The following is a 25,000-nucleotide window of genomic DNA, read 5'->3' as shown; positions in this document are numbered from 1 at the left end:
AAAAAAAAAAGAAAAGAAAAAAAGAAAAAAGGTGTAATTTAAATCGATCTTTCGATAATAATATTATCCAGAAACAATATCATAATACGAATAATATAAATAATATTATATATTATCCATACATATATGAAAAGGTACATATATGTATATTGGATTTGCAATATGAATTTATTGTCATTATCGACAATAAAGCGGGATTATTAATTATTATCTTTCTTCAACAACAACAACAACAACAACAACAACAACAACAACAACAACAACAACAACAACAATAACAACAACAACAACAACAACAAGAGAATATACTTATACGTATCTCTTACATATATAATATAGTTACGACTTACATATATATATATACACATATATATATGTATGTATACACTATATCTTTAATACATTCAATTATGTATATATATATATATATATGTATATATATATATGTATATATATATACATACAACAGACGATTTTTACTATGTAACAACTAACACGGGACTAAGAATGGAATGTTCACGTGACAGCTGTCTCTCTCGACACACGCGATATCGATTGTTCTCCAAAAATGATACTCGGCACGACCTGCCTAATGTCTGCACCAAGATCCTTACGAGACTTTTAATTAGATCAAAGGCGACATTTTTCTCTCTCTCTCTCTCTCTCTCTCTCTCTCCCTCTATCTTTTCTTTCTTTTCTTTTTCTTTATCTTTTTCTTTGTCCATCGCTTTGAACATTTCGCCTCTTTATCGTCTTTACTTAACTTTTTCTTTTTCTATTCGAGATAAAGAAACTTTTCAAGGACTTTCTCTATCTCTCTTTCTCTCTCTCTTTCTCTTTTTCTCTCTCTCTCTCTCTCTTTCTTTTTCTCTCTTTTTCTTTCTCTTTTGACGTTATCTTATTCGCCTTTGATCTAAAAAAAGTCTATTTTGTGTTGTGTATTTGTGCCTCGTGCGTTGTTCCCATATACGATCGTGCATCACTATTATATAATATTAGATCGGAATCGATAGATCCTTTTTTTGTCAATTTGCAATTGCAACCGCAATTGTAATTGTAATTGTAATTGTAATTGTAATTGTAATTCCATTATAACGAACAGCACGGCGAATGGGTACGATCGTATGATCGTCTCTTCCCCGTTTGCCCACAAACCCCCATATCTTTGACATACCCATACTCAACCACCCTTATAAAAGTTTCGATTAACCGTGAATTTTCAATGACGCTTTTATTATTAAACGTTTTTTAATATCTCAAAATCGATATTATCGACTTTTCTGATTTTCCGAAAAATGATTTATATTTATATATATATATATATAAATATATGTAACCTTAAACTATTTATTTTTAATATTATTTAAAACGTATGCAATGATATTTTATTTCATTTTATTTGTTTATTAAGTAATTAATTAATTTATTCAATTTATTTACTTTTAATATTATTTAAATGAATAATATAATGACATTTTGTTTCTTCTTTTTTTTTTTCTTTTTTTTTTTTTTTATTTGTTAAATAATTCTTTTCTTTCCTTTTTTTTCTCTCCATCGCGTAAAATCTCACATACATTTGATAATGAAATGAAATGAGAAACAGAAAAATAATGTATGCGTAATAAAAAAAAAGAGGCGTTCATTCTTATAAAAAAAAAAAAAAAAAATATATTAATTTTAATAAATATCTCATTAGTCGTGTATCTTTTCAAAATATTTTTTCACAGTGTCTGGATAATTAATTTATCATAGTGATTAAAGTTTTGCATGTCTATTGGTTCAAAGGAAAAAAAAAAAAAAAAGAAAAGAAAAAAAAGAAGAAAGAAAGAAAAAAGAAAAAGATTAAGGTTTCAAAACTTTTGCAAAAAGATAAACAAAAATAGATCTCATAAATTAACTTTATATTATTTTATTAAAAGATTTTTTATAATTATTCTTATAATTATAAATAATGTTATATAATAAAACATATGTATATATCGAAAAAAGATCTTTGTTATAATCACTTATGTAACCAGTTTACATAACAAGTATTTAAACAATACTGATAAAGAGAGAAACTCAATGCTCAATTTTCATTTCGTAATTATTTGTTTTTTCTTTTTTTCTTTTATTGTATTTTTACTACTGTAAATTGATTAAAGAATCAAGTATGTATGGGAAATTTGATTTTCTCTCGTTCATTTATTTATTTATTTTTTCTTCTTTCTCTCCTTTTTTTTCTTTTTTTTCCCTAATTGCACCCAACTGAAATTGAAATATTTGAACTGTATTGACTGTCGAAATTCTGTAAAAACGTTTTAAAAATTCATTTTCGAAGTTTTACGAATCGACCGGGGACGAATCTCGGCGCCCCATCAAATTACAAAACACAAAAAAAGAATATATAAAAATAAATAAAAAGAAAAAAGTAAAAGAAAAATAGAATGGATAAATAAAAAGGATCATTGTTCGCCGTCGTTGTTTGTTAATCATTGGCTCGCGTAGAAAAAAAAAAGAAAAAAAAAAAAATAAAAATAAAAAAGATATACGTATATCATACGTATATATGTATATCATATGATATACATATATGATATATATGTATATCATATATATATATATATATAATCTCTGTATCTAATTGAACAAATTTTATTCCGATTAATTGTCTTTCACGATCGTATTGGGACGTAATATTTACTAATCAATTAATTTCAGGTTTTTGAACAGGCGTTCAAGTGACGACGCGTGTCATGAGAACGTGAATTATAGCCGGAGAGTCGCGATATAAAACATAATGTAATAATCCAAAATGACGAAAAAATATTTTAACAAGATAGAAGAATAGAGAATTATTATTCTCTATGGATTGGCGCCGTGTGTTGTTTTGTAGGTAGGAAGGGGAGCATGGAAAAAAAGAAAGATGTGAAAAAAAAAGGAAAGAGGAAAAAAAGAAAAAAAAGAAAAAAGAAAAAAAAGAAAGAAAGAAAAGTATGTAAAGAAAAAAATCAAGAGAGGACAGAGAGAAAAAGAAAAAAAAAAAAAGAAAAAAAAGAACGATCAGGGGAAGAGAAAAATAAATAAAAACAAAAACCAACAAAGCTGTGTACAACCACCACCACCACCACCACCACCACCACCACCACAACACCGCCGATTTCTCTGCACCGCCTTTCTCTATGTATTATCACCGCAGAATTTCTTCTCGCCTCTGCTCGCGCAAATTATCAAATGCCGATAAAATTATCTCTAAAGCCCTTATTAAAAGTCCTATCTATCTTAACTTTAACCCTTTTTTCACCTGTCTCGAACAACCCTTCCTCCTTTATCCTCCCTCCCCTATTTCCACAGCTAGCCTTCTTTTTTTAAATTAATACTACTTACTTCACTACTACTTCACTATACTTATTTACTTACTTACTTACTTACTTACTTACTTACTTACCTACTTACTTATTCAGCCTATCGACTTGGTACTCTCTTGCTTTTACGATATCTTTCTCTTTCGTTTATTTTTTTCTACATTATCAACTATCTTTTATCATTTTTTATTTTTTTTTTTTTTTTTTTATGAATAATATACGAGACATAGCTCGTGCTATCTCTCTCTTGTATATTTGAGAAAAATATTATAATATAATGTCTGTATAATATGTATTATTTCTAACCACCCAGCACTTTTCTTTTTATTTTTTTTTTATTTTTTTTTTTTTTAATCACGCTTTCTTACTTCGAGATCAAATATTATACGACGACGTTTCTAACCCACCACCCCCACCTCTCTACATCTACTAACCAACCATTCACTACCATCCATCCCGCCTCCCTCCTCCCACGAATTGTTTAAATCGATCACGTAATTTTTAATTTCGAATAAGATCTCTCCTCAAGCTTATATAAAAATTCTTTAACAATACTAATTTGTCGATACAATCGTTAGATTATTTATATTCCCACAACAATCAAAACCATCCACACCCACATATCCTAACACACCAACGTCCCTTCCTCCCACTAATATTCAGGAACCATTGAAATCGATTTTCATTCTATCCAAATTTTTCACTTAAATCTCGTAAAAATTACAATATAAAAATTACAATAAATATATACATTAATACACGCGTGTAATTAATAATCGTCGTAAAGTAATAATAGAAATAATACCAAAGTACCAATCAAAGAAATGATAATGATGATATTGAAGGATGAAATCAAAAAAGAAAAAAAAAAAAAACAAAGATCTAATCGTGAAATTCGTAAGGATTTAATTAAAAATTTAATTAGAAAATTATCGTTGGAGTTCGATCATAATTCGAACGCAATTATTAATATAGAAAAAGAAAAAATCGTACGTTTAGTCAACCAATTAAGTATAATTAATTATTTAAACGTTTGTTTGTTTATGTTTGTATGACGTTAAAAGTTCGAACATTTATCTCTCCCTCCCTCTCTCTCTCTCTCTCTCTCTTTCTTCAAACAAAGAGGGAGACGGTCCGATAATACGGAAAAAAGAAAAAAGTACTAAACTCCCTAATCGTTAACAACTTGAGATGTTCCTTTAACAGGAACGAATTTAAGCGTTTTGAAGTCGATCGTTCTACTGCAAGGAGTGTAAATCCATTCGTTAAAAGGACCCGAAAGGGAGGAGAGACATTCTAACGCTCGAATGAAAATTAGAATGGGTGAAGAAAGATCGTGTTTCTTCGTGCTCAGTTAAATCTTACAATGACTTATTATCTTGTCTATATATTCTCTTAAAAAGTTAATTATTACGTTTGAATAAATCTAAATTCAATGATTCGGTATTAAAGTCTTTCTTCTTTTTTTTTTTTTTTTTTTTTTTTTTCTTATTCATTTATTTATTGAATGAAATATCAAACGTTTTTGTTTTTAAATAAAAAAATATATATATATATTTGTATATTTATTTATGTTAAATAAATAATATGTATATATAATAACAATTAAAGAAATAATATATATATATATAATATATATAAATAAATATATATCTATTTATTTATGTTAAATCAATAAATATATAAATATATATATGTATATATTTTACTTATTTATATTAAGTCTTTCTTCTTTCTTTTTTTTTCCTTTTTTTTTTCTTATTCATTTATTTATTGAATGAAACATCAAAACGTTTTTGTTTTTGAATAAATATATATATATATATATATATATATATATATTTATATTTATATATTTATTTATGTTAAATACATAATATGTATATATAATAATAATTAAAGAAATAATATATATATATATATAATATATATAAATAAATATATATCAATTTATTTATGTTAAATCAATAAATATATAGATATTTACTTATATGTATATTTACTTATTTATATTTCATATTATTATTATATTACACTTTATATTTATATTATAATATAATTATATTTTTTTATGTTAAATAAATAATATATATATAATATATAAATATATAAATATATATATATATTTAATTTATATTATTATTATACTATATTTTATAGTATAATAATATTCGTATTATACTATAATTATATTTATTTATATTTATTTATTTATATTTTTATATATTTATTTATATATATACATATACATACATATATACATATATATATATATATATATATATATATATATATTTATGCTGAAATAAAGTTAATTGAGAGAATTCGAAAATAAGTGAATTTTAAAATGCGATAAAATCATGCACATGAGCAATTCTCTGATTATACCCGCATTTATATATATATATATATACATATATATATATATCGGGTAAAATGGAAGGAAATTTATGAAAACGTGTCAACGTCGGCGGAGTTGTATTCGAGGTTTGTTGTTGCTCGATCGTCGACATGCCCGATGACGCCTGTCGTACGCACCATTCTGTCATCGTAACGTGACACAAGTACGATAAATATTCTCAAATACTCGGCTGCCTGTTACGATGATTTGTCGGGTAAATATAAATTCGTGATAATGTTCTTTGACGATCCACGAATAAAAAGTCATTCGCGTATGTTCCAATCCGTCGTTTGATTTTATTTTCTTTTCTTTTTATTTTCTTTTCTTTTTTGTTTTTTTTTAAGGTAAATAATTAAAGGCAAATAATTGGATCGAAGATCCAACGACGAATCAAATTCGACCAATTATATGATTTAACAAATTCATATCTTAATGTAACGTTAATTAATAATTATAATGTTGAAATAGTTTCAAAATGTTACAATTACTTTGATCTGTCATTATTATCGAATGCTAATAATTACTTTGAAAAAGTTAGAACGAAGTGGTAAGATTTTAACTTAATGATTAGAATTTTTAAATATCACTGTATGTATGAAAATTTAACAATTCGTTTAACTTAATTAATACGATATAATTCGATGATTCCCTAGATCTTTTTTTTCTCTTTTTTTTTTTTTCTTTTTCCTTTAAACGTTATAATTCTACGATTTAAATCTGTTAATAAAAATCTCTGTTCGAGATGAGAGCCTTCGTATGAAATTATTATTCGTGATTAGTATTCGTTAAATACGAGACAATAAGATTTTTATCGAAGTTAAAAAGCGTGATTTAGGGATGAAAGTAAAATTAAATCTAATAAAGAAAAAAAGAAAAAAAAGTATAACAAACAATTAACTCGATCAATAATTATCCCATTCGATTAAAGAAAAGAACGAAAACGTGACGTAGAAAATGTGCATTTAATCCTTGTCGTACAAATATCTGAAAATAATTTCAAGTATTGCACATGGGATGCACTTTACAATAAATCCACCAATCCCATAGCATTGAACGAACAGCTGTCATTTATACGTATTGAATAAATAATATCGAATAAGTGTTATCGTAACGAAAATATTGTATATTATTTGAAGCCTATTTGTGATAATGATAATCGGTAGATTTGAAAATTCGCGTTTTCGATTATATCATAAAAAAAAAAAAATAAATAAATAAAAAGAAATTTCATTAATCGTGCAACGCGCAAATTGTTTTTAATTGAGCTTAAAGTTGATATGGGGTGTTTCGAAACCCCACCTCCTCCCGCTCCCCCTCCCCCGGACTAGGCTAGAATTAACATTAATTAAAAATATTTATATATACATATGTATATATATATATATATATATATATATATATATTTACGTAAGTACGTACTCATATGTATCACTATGTACATATATGTATGTATGTATGTATGTATATATGTATATATGTATGTATGTACGTATGTAATCACGAACAAGAGAACAGGTCTCTAAACCAAGCCGCATATTATTATCCAATTGTGGTGTTTCCCCATTGAAAATCAAATTACATGTTCGTCGATGACGAGTTGGGACTGACTCTCTAGGATTTGATTTGCTTTACGTTATCCCTACGTTTGTTCTATCATTTTACTACGATAGATTTACACACGTTGTATGGTATTTTCATCGGACGTAACTGGACTCTATGCCCTGTAGTAGTATTCCGAGTATTTCGAGTTATCCGATCTGGATAGCTTCAAGAATCGATTGAAATTCGATTACGGTTCCGGTTTTGTTATTAGATATTAGGTAGCAGTGTAAATATATATATATATATATATATATATATATATATGACGATATAACTTAAATAGTTAGACTTTCAACCCCCTCCCTTATGTATGCATATTTATTATCGTTATAATATCTACATATACGGGTTTGTTATTTTAAATATCTTCGAATTCGTTTGAAACTTCTTTCTTTCTTTTTTATTTATTTATTTATTTATTTATTTATTCATTTATTTATTTATTTATTTATTATGATACATCTAACGTTTTCATTGTTAAATAAATAAATGTATATATATATATACTTATGTTAAATAAATAATATAAATATATATATTTAATAATTATATAATTAATTATATAAATAAATGTATATATATATATATATTTTTTTTTAATCACGTTTCTTTTTATTATATTGACATAACGTTTCTATCCGTAAACATTTGCATTCTTTTTCTTTTTTTTTCCATTTTCTTTTTTTGACGTTATTATATCAAAACTAAAATCGAATATGACTGAATGAACAAATGACGAGGAATATTCGTATTTATTTTCGGTGATATAAAGAGATCAACGTAGTTAGTATCGTTTGTAATAAATACGTAGCGGTATATAGATATATATATATATATATATATTGGGTGAACGGTTAAATCTCGGCCAATTTCAGTATTGGGGTGTATGTATGTATGTATGTATGTATGTATGTATGTTATTCTTTTTGTTTTTTTATTTTTTTTGAAACGAAAGGATTGATCTATTAAAATTATTTCATATTATCCATGTCGATCGTACGAATCATTGCACCGCGAAATCAGATTTTTGATCATGGATATGAAAACGAGAACCAGTTTGGCACCGTTCAATTACCAAAGCAATAAGGGTTGGACGTAATTACTCTTCGATATTATTTCATTTCTTTATATATATATATATATATATATATATATATATATATATAAATAATTTTTTTTATATTATATGAATATTTTTTGCCCTTACGATTTTTCGAATTATAATTAATTTCTTTTTTTCTTCAAACAAATTTCGTTATGAATCATTATAAATCGTTCGTGATTGGTACTTTGGTAAAAAGAAAAAAAAAAAAATAAAAAGAGAAAAAAAATCATCGCCTTTTAAACATCAACCCCCTTTTAATCGATCTGTAATATATTTTTCTTTATATTCGCTTTAAACTAATTAATTAATAATAGGCGTCGAATTATCCGTCAATTAGTATCTATACATAGAAATATATATACATATATATACTAAACTTATTGTTACTGTATGAATAATTCGTCGATTTCATTTATTAATTAGATAGAAAAATCAATAGTCACATTTGAAATTGACGAAATTGGAAATTGTCAGAGCTTCTTACTTTTTCTTTTTTTTTTATTTTTTTTCTATTCTACCTAATCATTATAATTGTCTTATTGTTATTAAATCAATCGTCGAATATATTATAAACGATAGATATATAAAATTTCGTAAATTATATTCGTATATTATCCTTCGTGCAAAAGCTTGATAAACGATATTTTTCAATTAGTAGTAATAGATAATGATTATGATAATGATGATAAAGATTATGATCATGATAATAATAGATAGATAATTTATTTAATTAATGCACATTAACTGATGATATCGTCAATGTGAGATAATCAAAACCGGCTAAACGTATACATATATTTATGTATGGTATAATTTATCTATAAATAATTATTTATTATAAACATACAGTATTAACTTTTCAATAATTTATATGAATATTTTCGAGTTTTGATTGTCTCCAAGTAATCTACCGTAAATGTAGAATAAATATCACTCTTTTTTGTTATAGCAACTAATTAACGCAGCACTTGGTATAGCATACGATGGATTCATCGATATCGAAAAAAAAAAAGAAAAAAGAAAAAAGAAAAAGAAAAAAAAGAACACATAGTACACACAGTACACATTATTTTGTTTTTGTCATAATCTTATAATTCTCGCATTGATATCACCTTTTTTTTTTCCTTTTTCTTCTTCTTCTTCTTCTTTTTTTTTTCTTCTTCTTCTCTGAACTGATTTCATTTTCCGAATTATTCCTCTATCTTTTTTTTTTTTTTTTTTTCCTTTTTTTTCTTGTCTTTTTTCCAACGTAATTTACGATTCATACGACGTATCATTGAATTAATAACTTATTGTAGTAACTATAAATAATTGGACATTAATATGGAAAAAAAAAAGAAAAGAAAAAAAAAGAAAAAACTAAACAAGATATATATAAATGCCAATACGATTTATTTCTTTAGAAAAATCAAATTCACGAAGTCGACGATCGATTGATCACTGTACGCTTTCTTTGCTCCGATCATGACATGAAAAGGAAAAAAAAAAAAAATAAAAAAAAAAATAAAAAAAAAAACAAAAAAAAAAGTTGATAGGTGAAAAGAAAAAAAAGGAAAAAAAAAAGAAAGAAAGAAAGAAAAGTATGAGATAATTGGTATTATTAAATGCAAATTTTCAAAGCGCGCATATATCTTATTCTCCGTTCACGTTCGAAATGAAAATGAAGAAAATAAAGAAAAAGGAAAAGAAAAACAAAATTTTCAAAAGTCACGAACCGATAGGAATTTCACGACAAACGGAGTTCTTTTCTTTCTTAGCTTTTGTTTTTTCTTTTTCTTTTTCCACTCTCCACCCCGATCACAGATTTACAACATATTTCTAATGATTTTTTTTTCTCACCCTTACCTTACGAGTATACACATTTCTAATGATTTTTTTTTGTCTACCCTCCCCTTACGAGTATACACACATTTCTGATAATTTTTATCCGACCTATCCCACTCCTCCACCCCCCCCCCACCCCTGTACACGGATATATACATTTCTGATGATTTTTTTCTTGTTTTATTTCTTCTAGCTTTCTTTTTCCTTTTTTCTCTCTCTCTCTCTCTCTCTTTCTCTCTCTTTCTCTCTTTCTCTCTCTTTCTCTTTCTCTTTCTATTTCTCTTTACAGTGAACGACTTAATTACAAGTATACCTTTTTTCTGTTTCTGTTTCGCTTCTTATGTTATGGATCAACACCCTTCATGGTTTCCGGTTTCTCTACGCAGTCCTTCAAGGTAATTCACAAGCTGCCTTTTCTATAGTTTTTTTCTTCTTCTTCTTCTTCTTTCATGTCTTTCTAGACTTCCATTACAGTAAGAATCACCCGTTCACTATCGACCACTATATCAATCACTATTATCAACCACCATCACCACCATCACCACCAGTATTGCTACCACTACATCATTAAACATTACGATTCATTCACACTAACATCACTGTCGATTATTTCTTTCGACCTTTGCTTCTCTCCTATCATCCTTAACCCTTAACTCCCACCCTTAACCATCTTTTTCCCTTTCCTCCTCCTTTTCCTCTTTCTCTATCTCTCTATCACTCTCTCTCTTTCTATATATATATATATATAGAATATCTCCTTCTTTTTCTCATTCTTCGTATCATCGCTCGTTTTCTTGCACTATGTTCTCCCTTCTCTTTCTCTCTCTCTCTCTCTCTCTCTCTCTCTCTCTCTCTCTCTCTCTCTCTCTCTCTATTTATCAATCTATCTATCTAGTTATCTCTCTCTATATCTCTCTTTATATCTCCATTCCTGTGCACATTCTCAACCGTTGCAAGTGTTTCTTACCGTTTATGCAACCATTGCAGTGTGTAACCGCCATTGGATATATCTTATGAAACAATTAATCTTTCTTCTGCATATGTGTATATAAGAGAATTATGTATGTATATATATATATATATACATGTTTTTGTGTAAACAACAATTGTATATACATTTACTTGTATATATGAATATTCAAAAGAAAAAAAATATATATATATATACATGTATAAACAAGAATTGTATATACATGTATTTGTATATATAATTATTCTATGTACGTATATATATATATATATATATAAGAATATATAATTGTATGTATACTTATACATATGTATATATATATGTACATATAAATGTAATAAAGAAGAATCTAAAATAGAACAATTGAATCAATCATTCAATGTTTTAATTAAACTTACGAAACAAGCGAATTATTGTACAAATAATAATAATAATAATAATAGTAATAATAATAATAATAATAATAATAATAATAATAATAATAATAATAATAATAATAATAACAACAATAATAATAAAAATAAAACGATAAACGATATACCAATCGCGGTAAATAATGCAATTGGAGATCGCAAAAGCACATTATTATAGTTACGAGCTTTAGGCCTATAATAATCGCTGAGAAAAGGATACTATTTTTTTTTTTTTTTTTTTTAATCAACAACCTTTCTTACCCCCTTCTCGTCGTCGTCGGCGAACGGGAAACAATATTATAAGACAAAAAAAAAAAGAAAAAGGTAAATGAAAGTTTCGATCGTGCAGTTAACTTATTCTTCACGATCTTTACGACCTTTGCGACCTTTGCGACCTCCTCGACGAGGGTGAAGAAAAGGTTTTAACCAATTCGCTCGCTCGCTCGTTCGATATATCCTGCAATTTTTGCATTATATCTAACGTAGGTGAAAAGCTATTTTCTATCTTCTCGCTTTTTTTACTATTGGCTTTTCGCCATTTCAATCTACTATATAGCGCCTTATATAGCACTGAAGCGTTTGTCGCCACTCAATTTTCTTTTTTTTTTACTCGCACGAAGAAAACAAAAAAAAAAAAGCAAAAACAAAAAAGTAAAGAAAAAAGAAAGAAAGAAAGAAAAAAAGAAAAAAACGACGACGATCTTTTCTTATTTAAATTCCTTCTTTCTTGTTTCGTCCTTTCTTTCATTCTTTTTTCTTCGGCCTCGTAAACAATCCCTATGGCGCTATAAAAAAAAAAAGAAAAGAAAAAAAAAAGAAGGATTTCTGGAGCCAAATTTTCTTCTCTCCTCTCCTCCCCTTCCCTTATACCCCAATCCCCCCTTACTCCCTATTTTCACTTCCCTAATCCTTCTTCGCAATTTTACCTTCCAATTACTTCTTCAATCCTTTCCTTTCTCTTTCTCTCTCTCTCTCTCTCTCTTTCTCTTTTTCTGCCTTGTATGCATGCTAAATATAGCAAATAAAACCCGCAGACACACGATATTTTTATATATACAGGTTGCATCACTCAACGTCGTCACTAAAAATATATATATATATATATATATATATATAAATTATATATATAATATATAAATATATATTCAACAAAAATATTTCCTACGAAAATTTTCTCGACGTCTAATTAAGTTTAATGTAAGATGGTATTATTGGTTTGACCTTAAATCAAAGATCGTTCTAAAGGTCACATTTGCATTTCTTTTTTTTTTTTCTTTTTAAATGGAAACTGTATATTTTTCCTTTCTTTTTTTTTTTCTTTTTTTATTTTTCTCCTTTTTATTTTTTTTATTTTCCAGCATATTCTTACGTCCGAGACAACGAAATGGTTTTTTTTTTTTTTTTTTTTAATGAAACCGTAATTTTCAATCGTCTTTCGTTCAAAATTTTAATCTTGATACCTGTTGTTAATTTATCAAAATGTATTTAAAAAAAAATGTATTTAAAAAGAAAAAAGAACAAAGAAGAAGAAGAAGAAAAGAAAAAGAAAAAGAAAGGAAATGAAAGAAGAATGATTAAAAAAAGAAAAAAAAGAAGAGAAAAAGAAAACGAGAAAGAACATATAAAATATATATTAAAAATTGATTAAATATTAAAAAGTCAAATACTTATTAGTTACATGTTATTGTGAAGAATTATGACACGTGAGTCATAATAGTAAAATGAGACGCAAAATTTTCGAAATTAAAAAAAAATCAATCATGTTTGATAATCTTAACGAGAATCAACGATACTATCTTACGTTCACTTAGAATTCGTCGATCTTTTTCTTTTTTTTTTTTTTCTTTTTTGGAAAAATTTTTACAATCACAAAACGAAAATATTCTCTCAGACGTGAATTATTAACTGATTCACACCTGTATATATATAATATTTCCGTGCACGTTTCCATTTTGCTTATTACAAATATTTAAGTATGTATATCGAAAAGTTATATTCTACGTGATTAACATGTATGTATATATGTATGTATGTATGTATGTTGTATGTATATATGTATATACTTATGTATGTATGTATGTATGTATGTATGTATGTACGTATTCTATCACGTAATCGTAACCTCATTCATACGGTTATAGATATATGGACGTCATATAAATAATATAAACTGGAATAGTATTTATGGTAATTGAATGGGAGAAATGGGTTGGCGTATGGGGCTGAGGGAGGAGGTGGGAAGGATTGGTAAGGATCGTAAGAGTAAAGTAACAGGGATTGGTTGGAGAGGGGAGGGGGGTGAAGGTAGGTCGATAGGGAATGGTAGGATTTGACCGGTTTATCGAGCGTAACTTCATAAAACTTTGATATTAACGTCTCGTCGACGAATGTTATGTGTACGTAGATACATTAAATATGGACGACGAAATGTCAATGAAATTATTAAATATGGATATGGAGGTGGGACACATTTTGTAAAATCTTTTTCTTCTTTTTTTTCTTTCTTTCTTCCTTTATTTTTTTTTAATAATCACCACTTTCTCAACAACGCGTGTTTCTTTCCTTTTTTTTTTTCTTTTTTGTTTTTTGTTTTTTCTTCCTCTTCTTCCCCATTACTAAAGACAATTGTGATCTTTTCTTTTTCCTTTTCTTTTTTTTTTTTTTTTTTTTTTGGTTTTCTTTCTTTCTCGATTCCGTGTTTGTCTATGCGAACGGGTTTATATTTCAAATATCGACTTTTATGTAAAAATTGTGATTCATACGTGAGTTTTATAGACACTTTTCATGGGTTATAATACCCATGGTCGCGCGGTTCGTTTGCTTTTTTTTACAATTTGTCTTCGAAAGAGGGAAAGGAGAAGGAAAAAGGAAAAAAGAAAAACTTCTTCCTTATATATTTTCATTTTATAGGAGCGATAAAAGTGTCTCATGTGATACGTCACGTATGTACGTCAATTCCCTAGCGTTGATCTTCGCGTAAACTACGAATACTACACGGGAACTTTCAACGTAGGCTTGCGTGATTTTCTTGGGAAAACTTATTTTATATACAATATATATATATATATATATATATATATATATATATAAGACTATAACTATAACTGTATGCTAGAAACGCCATAAGTGAAAAGGAGAAAACTTTTAAATAATATTTTGCGAAATAAATATAACATAGAAATAGGTATTGAAAAGTGTAAGACAAGTTTTGAAAAAGTTTTAATAGATATAGATAGTTCCAAGCGCGATTGGAAATATTGACTAGTTATATATATATATATATATATATATATATATATATATATACGTAAAAAAAAAAAAAAAAAGAAAAAAAAAAGAAAGTAAAACAAAAGAGTAGATCCTTCATTTTCTCAATTTCTATTAGAAACGTGCACAGATTCGAAACGTTTTTTTTTTTCTTTTTTTTTCTTTTCTTTCTTTTTTTTTCTTTTTCTATTCCTCTTCTTTATTATTATCATTATTATTATTATTATTATTGTTATTATTATTATGATTATTATTCCTTTATCTGCACTTGTTATCTGCCAGCTTTCTCTGAAATAGGCTATATCAAATTGTACGTTATAGAATATGAGAGAGATTATGCATGATCTATGTGTTAGCGTTAGCAAATAACAATGTTATTATTATTTATTGTTAAAATAGAAAGAAAAAAAGAAATTATTTAATCCACTGCAACCTTAATATTCTCTTTCGTAGATTAATAGTAAATAGTAGTAAATAGTAGTAAATAGTTTAGATATACATACCAAGTGTATGCGTGTAACAGGGATTACTGTGTGCATGTTGCACTTTAAGAACAACAACAATAATAACAACAACAACAACAACAACAACAACAAACAATCATCGGACTGATTTTACTATTTTTTAATCAGATATCCCTTATTGGATATCGTATATACATTTGTAACTCTGAACGATAATGAAAAAAAAAAAAAAATAAATAAATAAATAAATAAATAACAAAAATAAAAGACGATAGAAAAGAAATAAGAAAAATGAAATCATACTTATCATCGTTCACGATGATAAATAAATTTTTCTTATGAACGAGAAAACGAAAAAAGGAAAAAAGAAACGCGCAAAAATAAAAAAAAATAAAAAAATAAAGAAATAAAAAAAAAAAAAATAAAAAAAAATAAAAAAGAAACAAGGAAAAGAGAGAAAGAAAGAAAACAAAACATTCTCTCATTTCTCTTAAATAAATAATTATTTATAATATATAGCGTTATAATATTTGTATGCGTATGCGTGTGCGCGTGTGTACGTGTAACTTCATATATACATACATACATACATGCATACATATATATATATGTACGTATATATGTACGTATATGTGAAGTGCTTTATATTATAAATTGCGATGTAAAAAGAGAAAAAAACAAAAACAAAAACAAAAAAATGAAATATCGAGAGGAACAAATATGGAACGTTATAAAAAAAAAAAAAAAAAAAAAAAAAGAAAGAAAGAAAGAAAGAAAAATTTAACGAGGATGCATCGGAATAAAAACGAACACAAATATATATATATATATATATATATATATATATATATATATATATATTGATCGTAATGAAAAAATATATAGACTTTTTTGATAGAACGTTATCGTATATATATATATATATATATCTCATCCATAAATCATGTTTAACCGTATAATTAAACTGATAGTCGTTTGGGACAATGATTATAACATTTTAACGTCGTCGAAATAAAGATAAAGGCCTAAGATAATTTGCATATAGTTGGTACTAATGATCAAGTAAAACAAAAAAAAAAAAGAAAAGAGAAAAAAAGAGAAAAAAAGAGAAAAAAAGAGAAAAAAAGAGAAAAAAAAAAGTGACACGTTTATCGCGCCCTTTTGATAATGACCTGGCAAAGAGTATCTCGAAAGAATCCATCGTAAAATATTCGAAACGACAGAAACGAAAACGAATTGCGAGCAAACGCGTTAAATTAAACGACCCTGTTTTAAATACATCTACCATGATCGTTGTTGTCTTCTTAACTGAACGTGGTTTATTATTATTATTATTATCATTATTATTATCATCATTGATAAGAATCATTTTTACAGCCAGTAAAAATATCAAAAGGACGTTTTTAATGAAAGATTTTAATCGGTCGAATGCCTCTAATAAAATTTTTTTTTAATTATGCATCGTATAAGATAAAAAACAATCGTTTCAAACAATGTTATTATCAATTTTTTAACGCTTATCAAATATATATTATATATATATATATATATATATATATATATAAATATATAAAGATTATATATGTATAAATATATATATTCCATAATGACACATAGCATTGCATCCTCGTTTTCAAAATTTCATTGAATTTGACGTATTTCGAAGGGTTACATTTTCTTTCTTTCTTTCTTTCTTTCTTTCCTTTAGATTTCTTTTTTATTTTTTATTTGTTTTTTTCTCTCTCTTTTTTCTTTCTTTCTTTCTTTTTTTTTTTTTTTTTTTTTTTTTTGATTCCTTATCAGTAACGTAGTAGAATCGTGATACGTATGATACGTACTGTGTCATACGTCTGTCTATATATAAGACTGAAACAATAACAAACCGATATCGAAGGTTTAAGGGATGATGAAAAAGAACGAGAGAGTACGAGTAAACATCGACGAGGTTTATTTCCTTGCGGTATAAGTTTTTTTTTCTTCTCCCACTTTTTTTTTTTTTTTTTCTTGTTTTTAAAGCAAACTGAGGACGTTGTTTCTTCTTCGGTACACTTATTAGCTTAAAAACTCGGTTCGGTGGAATGAAAGATTATGACGGCGAATCCAATATGGAGGATACGGATTTTATAAGCAATTGGTGATTAGTAGTTGATGATCTCGAGCACGTCCGTTTGATCTTCTCCCATCCCACTCTCTCCATCAATTTATCCTCTCTTTTTCTCTCCCTCTCTCTCTCTCTCTCTCTCTCTCTCTCTCTCTCTCTCTCTCTCTCTCTATCTCTTTCTCTCTCTTTCTCTAAATTTCTCCCTGGTTTCTATCGTCATACGTCTATTCTTGATGACATGGAAACAGCGCTCGTATTATATATATATATATATATATATATATAATACATTTTTAAAATAATTGTTTGGCCTGATTGGTGAATGCACCGTACTTAGGGAGGAAGATTTTTCGTTTTGAACGAAGAGAAAAAAAAAAAAAAGAAAACGTTCTCTTCGATATTATTCTCTTTCGGACGATGATGATAAATTTATTTTGCTTTTTTTCCTTATTCTTCTTCTTCTTCTTCGTCTGAATTATTTTTTCGAATTTTGAAATTCTTTTTACTTTTTTTATCTTCTTTTTTTTTTTCTTTAATTCTTTTTTGAAAATTTACAAAACCTTAATTTTCTGTATTAATTTATAAGATCTAACGAATTCTTAATTATCTCGTCAAATTTAAACGTTTGTTTCATTTCGAATTTCGTTCGATTCACGATTTACACCATAGTCGTTCACGTTTCTATTAATTTTTCTCTTCTTTTTCTCCTCTCTCTTTCTCTCTTTCTCTTTATATTTTTTACTTTTATTACGTACTCGTCAGACATTATTATTTCTAATTTGAATTCGAATTCGTTTCTATTTTTAAATAGAACGAAAAATCTCTGCCTTCTTATTAGACGTATGTATGGTACGTCAGTGTCTACTGTTAGAAAAAAAAAAAAAAAGAAAGATAAAGGAAAAAGAAAAAAGAATTATAATTATTATTATGCACACACAAATGCACGTTGCACCGCTAGAAGCTATCGTGATCGTTTAGCGATTGATGCCCCTTGAATGTCGCATGTCGTCGGAAACGAGAGCACCGTCACACACATAATCTCGTCGAATTATACCGCGCGACCTTTTTATATCTCCATATATTATATATATATATATATATATATATGTATATTTTATATATACATATATATATATTATATACATCACATAATTTCGTCATAATTCGTAGACATAGCCATATTGATCTCATGAGACATCAATTGCATTCTATCATGAACGCTGTTACCATTTCATTCACGATGAATTCCCTACCCACCCTACCCAACCACCCACTCTACCCACCCCATCGTCTCTCGCCCTTCGTTCCATCATTCTTCGTATCATCTCTCTCATGCGACGACCGATCTCTGTTATCATCGAAAGGAAAAAAGGAAAAAAAAAAAAAAATAAAAAAAAAAATACAGAACGAAAAACAAAAAAAGAAAGGAAAAAAAAGGAAGCCAAGAAAAATGAAGAAAAAAAAAATATATGATATATACGAACTCTCCTCTATACGAATTTAATATTATAATGTTTAAATAAGTAGTGTGAATTTTTTTTATTAATTAATCAATTTATTTATTTATTTATTTTATTTTATTTTATTTTATTTTATTTTATTTTATTTTATTTTATTTTATTTTATTTTATTTTATTTTATTTTATTTTATTTTATTTTATTTTATCTATTGTTTTCAATATTATTATCCTTATTATATATCGATATGGATATATATATTATATAAGAGATAGAGAGAGAGAGAGAGAGAGAGAGAGAGAAAGGTGATTTTAAATTCATTTTAAATTCGATATATCCCTCTCTCGAGCTCGCATATTCTCTTAATATTATTCATTTATATTTAATTATCTCATTTAAACTGTGCAGGATGGAATGCGATATTTTTCTTTCTTTTTTTTTTTTTTTTTCATGGACGTACGTATGAGCAAGAAAATTTCTTTCGTTAAAAACGAGAGTCGAGAGAATTCGAAAACTTTGAAAGAACGTCCTCCGCTAATTCTAATAATCGATTTTTGATCTCCGCAATTATTACGCTTATCCTCTTTTTTGTTATATACGTTAGTAATATGTATATATATATATATATATATATATATATATATATATATTTATATATATATATTTATTAAAACGAACGGTTTGATGATGAAGTTAAAGATGACAAATTTTCACGACAGAAATACTATTAAAAAGGAAAAAGAAAATAAATGAATAAAAAGGTAAAAAAAAAAAAGAAAAAAAAGAGAAAAAAAAGCAAAGTAGTTCTCTCTTCTCTTTGATCGATAGCGCTTCGATCGGCCAGTAAATTATCGCGAAATCTCGTTATTTAACTACTACATAAGCAGATCCCCTTCGCTTTTCGTTAAAACGCAATTCAATAGCAAACGATTTCGATTTTCTTCTCTATCCTTTCCGTTTCTCGGTTCCTTTTCAAATTCGTTTGGTCGGACTTAATACGAATCCCTTCGCCCCGGAAATTACTCTTTGAAATGGCGAAAGTAAAAAAAGCAAAAAAAAGCAAAAAAAAAAAAAGAAAAAAAAAGAAAAGAAAAAGGAAAAAAGATAAAAGAGAAAAGAGAAAAGAAAATCCGACGGAATCTGGTCGCGTGCGGCTTAAATTACTCGAAAGGATGAGAAGTAGGATGGGGTTAGGTGGGTGGGTGGGTTGGTTGGATAAAGAGGAGAGGGGAATTACGTTTTTTATGTTCAAGCACAAAAATATAATCGTTTAAAATCGATGTCACGTTCGTGAAATTGAACGAACGAACGAACGAATCGAACGATCGATCAGATCGGATCGGATCGGATCGATTTCGATCTATATATCTCGACTCTCGAGACTGAGGATATGCGAAGCTCTCGAGCCACGTTACGACATTATTTTTCCCTTTGGACTTGTTCCTTTTTTAAGGATACCTTTACTTACTTCTTTCTATTCTCTTTTCGTCGTTCTCTCTTTTTTTCTACTTTCTTCTGTTTCTTCTTTTTCTTTTTTTATTTTTTTGCTTTTTCCCTTTCTTTCTCTTTTTCTTTTCACTTCATTTCTTTCCTTTTTTTTTTTTTTTTTTTTTTCATTTTTCTTGAGTGTGATATGAGAAATGATAGATTGAAAGTAAGAGAGAGAGAATGAATGAATGAATGAATGAATGAATGAATGAATGAATGAATCAATGAATGAGTGAATTAATTAATTAATGAACGAATGAATGAAGTAGTAATAGAAAAGAAAAAAAAAATATAAAAGATCATGGTTATAGTTAAACGTTACAGGAATATCGAAAAGTATATCAATTCTATCGTTTTACGAATATCTTTATTTTTTATTTGTTATCGTAAAAAAGAAAAAAAATTATATCAAAAATAAACATATATCAAATTACAAAATTACTTGGTTGTATGAAAAAGTAATAATATTTTTCATTCGTTATATTGAAACTTTTTTTTCTTTCCTTCTTTTTTCTTTTTCTTTTTTTTTTTAATATATCTACGATCTTGATGATTCTTTAAAAAGATAAAAAAAAAAAAAGAAGAAGAGAGAAAAAGAATTACACGAGTTTTTTTGACGATTTAGAAAAAGAAAAATAGAAAAAAAAAAAGTATATAGAAAAGACTAAAAAATTGTACGAATTCTTAATAATTTGGTAAAAAGAGAAAAGAGAAAAGAGATAAAAAATTGTACGAGTTCTTGACGATTAAAAAAAAAAAAAAGAAAAAAAAAACAAAAATTGTATGAATTCTAGATGATTTAACCAAAAAAAAAAAAAAAAAGAAAAAGAATTGCACGAATACTTGATTGAAAAAAAAATTGTAAGAAGCATGAATGAAATCGTTCGGAAACGCGATACGCGATATCATACGAAGATATTCCTGGAACGTTCGTTTAAGATAAATACGTTTTAATTCCCGGACAACGTGGATCCTCGGAGTACTCAAGGTGAACTCGATAGAGATCCTAAAGGGCCCATAGATCACAATTAGGTAATTTAACCGGGGGCACTCGGTACGGGCACGGGCACGGGTAACAACGGGCACTCGACGCTAATGGGATTTTCGGTAACGCGAAATATAAGGCTCAGGAGGAGCATTCTTCCCATTACTAACGATAATATTGTAACAGCTGTTAACGCTCATTTTTCTTGTTAAACGATGTTCTCGTTCTAATTAGATATAGAATGTATTTTAACGGCATTTTGTTCGTACCAAACAGAAATTTACTGAATAATATCGATTAACATTGTCGACGTGTGAGAACGATTAAAAAAAAAAGAAAAAAAAATAGACAAAAAAAAAGAAAGTAAGGGGGGGGAAAGAAAGAAAATTACTATCATGTCATTGGACTCCATTTTTTTTTTTTTTTTTTTTTTTTTCTAAACAAATTTCAAATAATATACGTCGTTAGTTTTCCTTGAAAATTATCTCTCTAAACTCTACCTAACGAAAGATATTTCTCATATGAGCGTTGATTTAATGTTCTTCTGAATTTAGAATTTAGATTTGAGAAGAAAAAAATTCGACCGACCGAACGTGGCATAATGAAAAAAAAAAATAATAATAAATAAATAAATAAATAAATAAATAAATAAATAAGTAAAAATAAAAAATGAAAATAAAAAAAGAAAGAAGAAAAGAAAAACATAGAAAAAGACGAACACAAGGAACAGTAATATTTCCTATCGGTATTATGAGTACATTGTAAATTATGATTAATACAACAAAAAAAAAAAAAAAAAAAAAAAAAACAAAAAATAATTATTTTTTAAATAAAAACAATTAATGAGAAGAAAGAGAGAAGAGGAAATAAGTAAAATTGTTGTCCCGTTCGTTTGACAAAATTATTTCACAGCCCTCTTCTTTCTTTTACTGATCGTCGATCGATCAATATAATTAGAGTAAGAGATAGATAAATAAATAGATAAATACATAGATAGAGAGAGAGAGAGAGAGAGAGAGAGAGAGAGAAAGAGAGAGAGAGAGAGAGAAAGACAGAAATTTCTCAAGTATTTTTTTGTAATTATTATTATTATTATTATTATTGTTATTATTATTATTATTACAATTATTATTATTGTTATTATTATTATTATTATTAATTATTATTATTATTATTATTATTATTATTATTATTATTATTATTATTATTATTATTATTATTATTATTATTATTATTATTATTATTATCATTATTATTATTATTATTATTATTATTATTATTAATTATTATTATCAATTGTGTAAATGTGTTTACTATTCTTATATTGACTCAATGATGTTATTCTGTGGTGCTTTGCATGTCTCTATTGGACTCTGCATGTCGTATAGGGCATCGTAAGTACTTATTAAAATGAACTCATCAGAGACTTCGCAAAAAACACACGACACATTCAAGCTCATACTTTTTATAGCCATGTCACCATGGCAAATGGAAGTCTGAGAGCCGATTTTTTAATGATACCAATCACGTTATATTATTATATACATATATATAAATATACATTAATATATTTATTTATTTATATATATATATATATACATATATACACATATGTATATATCGTATTTTAGATGAGAGATACCTTTTTTTTATTAATCGTTATTTAGTTATTTTTCTTTTTTTTTTTTTTTTTTTTTTTTTCATCTTCCCATCTACTTTACTTCATCGATAGAAAGAGAAAACGATTTCATAAGGACAAGTCATGGAAGCATGATTTAAATTCGTCATCAGTAATTATAAATATAAAATATAAATTTAAATACGTATTTGAAAAAAAAAAAATAAAAAAAAAAAAAAAATAAAAGAACTCGATTTTCATGATCTTTATAATAAATTCGTAAATCTTAAACTCGTAATACTTTCTTCTTCTTTTTCGTTAATTTAGTGAAAATTAAAAAAAAAAAAATTTATATATATATATATAAAATATTTAAATAAAAGAAACATTTACGATGGTATATATATATATATATATGGTCATTTTATCACGATCGAATTGAATTCTACAGAAAATCATTATTTCAACGTTGAGACATTTTTCAAGAGACGTAAGAGAAGAAAGAATGAAAAAAAAAAACAAAAAAAGAAAAAAATATTAACAAATGTTATCGAAAAATCGACTGTCCTTAAAACTCGTCTATCTCTTTTCTTAGATACACAAAATTTTCTCGACGATCTTGTTAGTTCCGTACGTTCAAGTCGAAAACTTCATTTTTATTTCCTCCTTTTTTTTTTTTCTTTTTGTATTTTTATTTTTATTTTTATTTATCCTTTTACATATATGTACATACTATACATACATATATATATACATGTATATATATATATATGTACGTATGTATTTATAAAAATGGCGGCTCCACGGAATCTCGTTCCGACGTATTTCTCTTTCTGTCGTGTCAAACGGAAAGAAAACGAAAAAAAAAAAAAGTCGAAAAAGTAAAAAGAAACGAAAGAAAAATGAACGAAAAATATTTTGATTAATCGTACATGAAAGTATCGTTTTTAAAGCTGGGGAGACAGAAAAAGAGAGAGAGAGAGAGATAGAGAGAGAGAGAGGGAGGAAGGAAGGGGAGTAAATAAGGGAGAAATAAATAGATATAAATAAAAAAATTATCGTTCTATAATACCGCAAAAAAGAAATATAACGGAACGATATATCCGACCGTCGTTGATTCACGATACATCAATTTTCTCGATATTTCGTTAGAAATTTTAGCCCCTGCGATTTTAACCCCCACGATTTTATTATCTCCTTCACCCCGTCCACCACCCCCTCTTTAGCCCTCACCTCACCTCAACTCACCTCACCTCACCTCAACTCACCTCACCTCACCTCACCTCGTCTCTCACCTCACCTCACCTCACCTCACCTCACCCCTACACCCACATCTACCCTCAGAACACCCCCCACCCTCCTCTCGTAAATAACCTTATTATTATGTAAATCCTGATCTTTCATCGCCGATTAATTTTTCCATTGTTTTTTCCTTCCAATGAAATATAAATTCCAAATAAAATGTAAATAATTAAAAGAAAAAATACGTAACAAGAGTAGACAATTGTGTGTTAATTGTTTATCTATAATCATGTTTATTATTATTATTATTATTGTTATTATTATTATTATTATTATTGATTTTTCTAATCCGATAAAATCCTTCTCCTGAATTGTATTAGTACAAAAAACTAGCATTGGATCGATTTTTTTCCCCCATTTTCTTTTTTGACGATCGCATTTTCGTTTTTACATTGTATATTACAATCGCTCGATATTTTTTTTTTCCCCGTTGTTTAACCCTTCCCTTGATTTTATCCCTTTTACGAAGTCCACCATACCCCTGCATCTTTTCATTTTTCACTGGCAAACGATCTTTCTGTTGAAGGAAGTAAAAAAAGAAGTAAAGGATAAGAATGAAAAAGAGAGAGAAGGAGAGAGAGAGAGAGAGAGAGAAAAGAAAAAAAATAGAGAGAGAGAGAGAGAGAGAGAGAGAGAGAGAGAGAGAGAATATTATAGC

General features: G+C 27.0%; 1 protein-coding gene across 16 annotated transcripts in view; it reads left to right on the top strand.

Annotated features, from left to right (window-relative positions):
- Positions 1-25,000, top strand: part of Fas1 (fasciclin 1 Fas1 domain-containing) — a 363,149-nt gene that overhangs the window by 326,110 nt on the left and 12,039 nt on the right. For 14 of the 16 annotated variants that reach the window (XM_085662992.1, XM_085662997.1, XM_085663000.1 and 11 more), the window contains one exon: positions 10,663-10,671. The exons of the other annotated variants lie outside the window; for them this stretch is intronic. In XM_085662992.1, the coding sequence (XP_085519118.1) occupies positions 10,663-10,671 (9 nt within the window). The remainder of the gene's footprint in view (positions 1-10,662; positions 10,672-25,000) is intronic. 16 annotated transcript variants of the gene reach the window in all.

This window comes from Vespa mandarinia, chromosome 20 (genome assembly GCF_050613455.1).
Source record: "Vespa mandarinia isolate Hongniang chromosome 20, ASM5061345v1, whole genome shotgun sequence".
Taxonomy (NCBI): domain Eukaryota; kingdom Metazoa; phylum Arthropoda; class Insecta; order Hymenoptera; family Vespidae; genus Vespa; species Vespa mandarinia.
The sequence above is the reverse complement of the archived record's forward strand: the minus strand, read 5'-3'. Positions and strand labels throughout refer to the sequence as shown.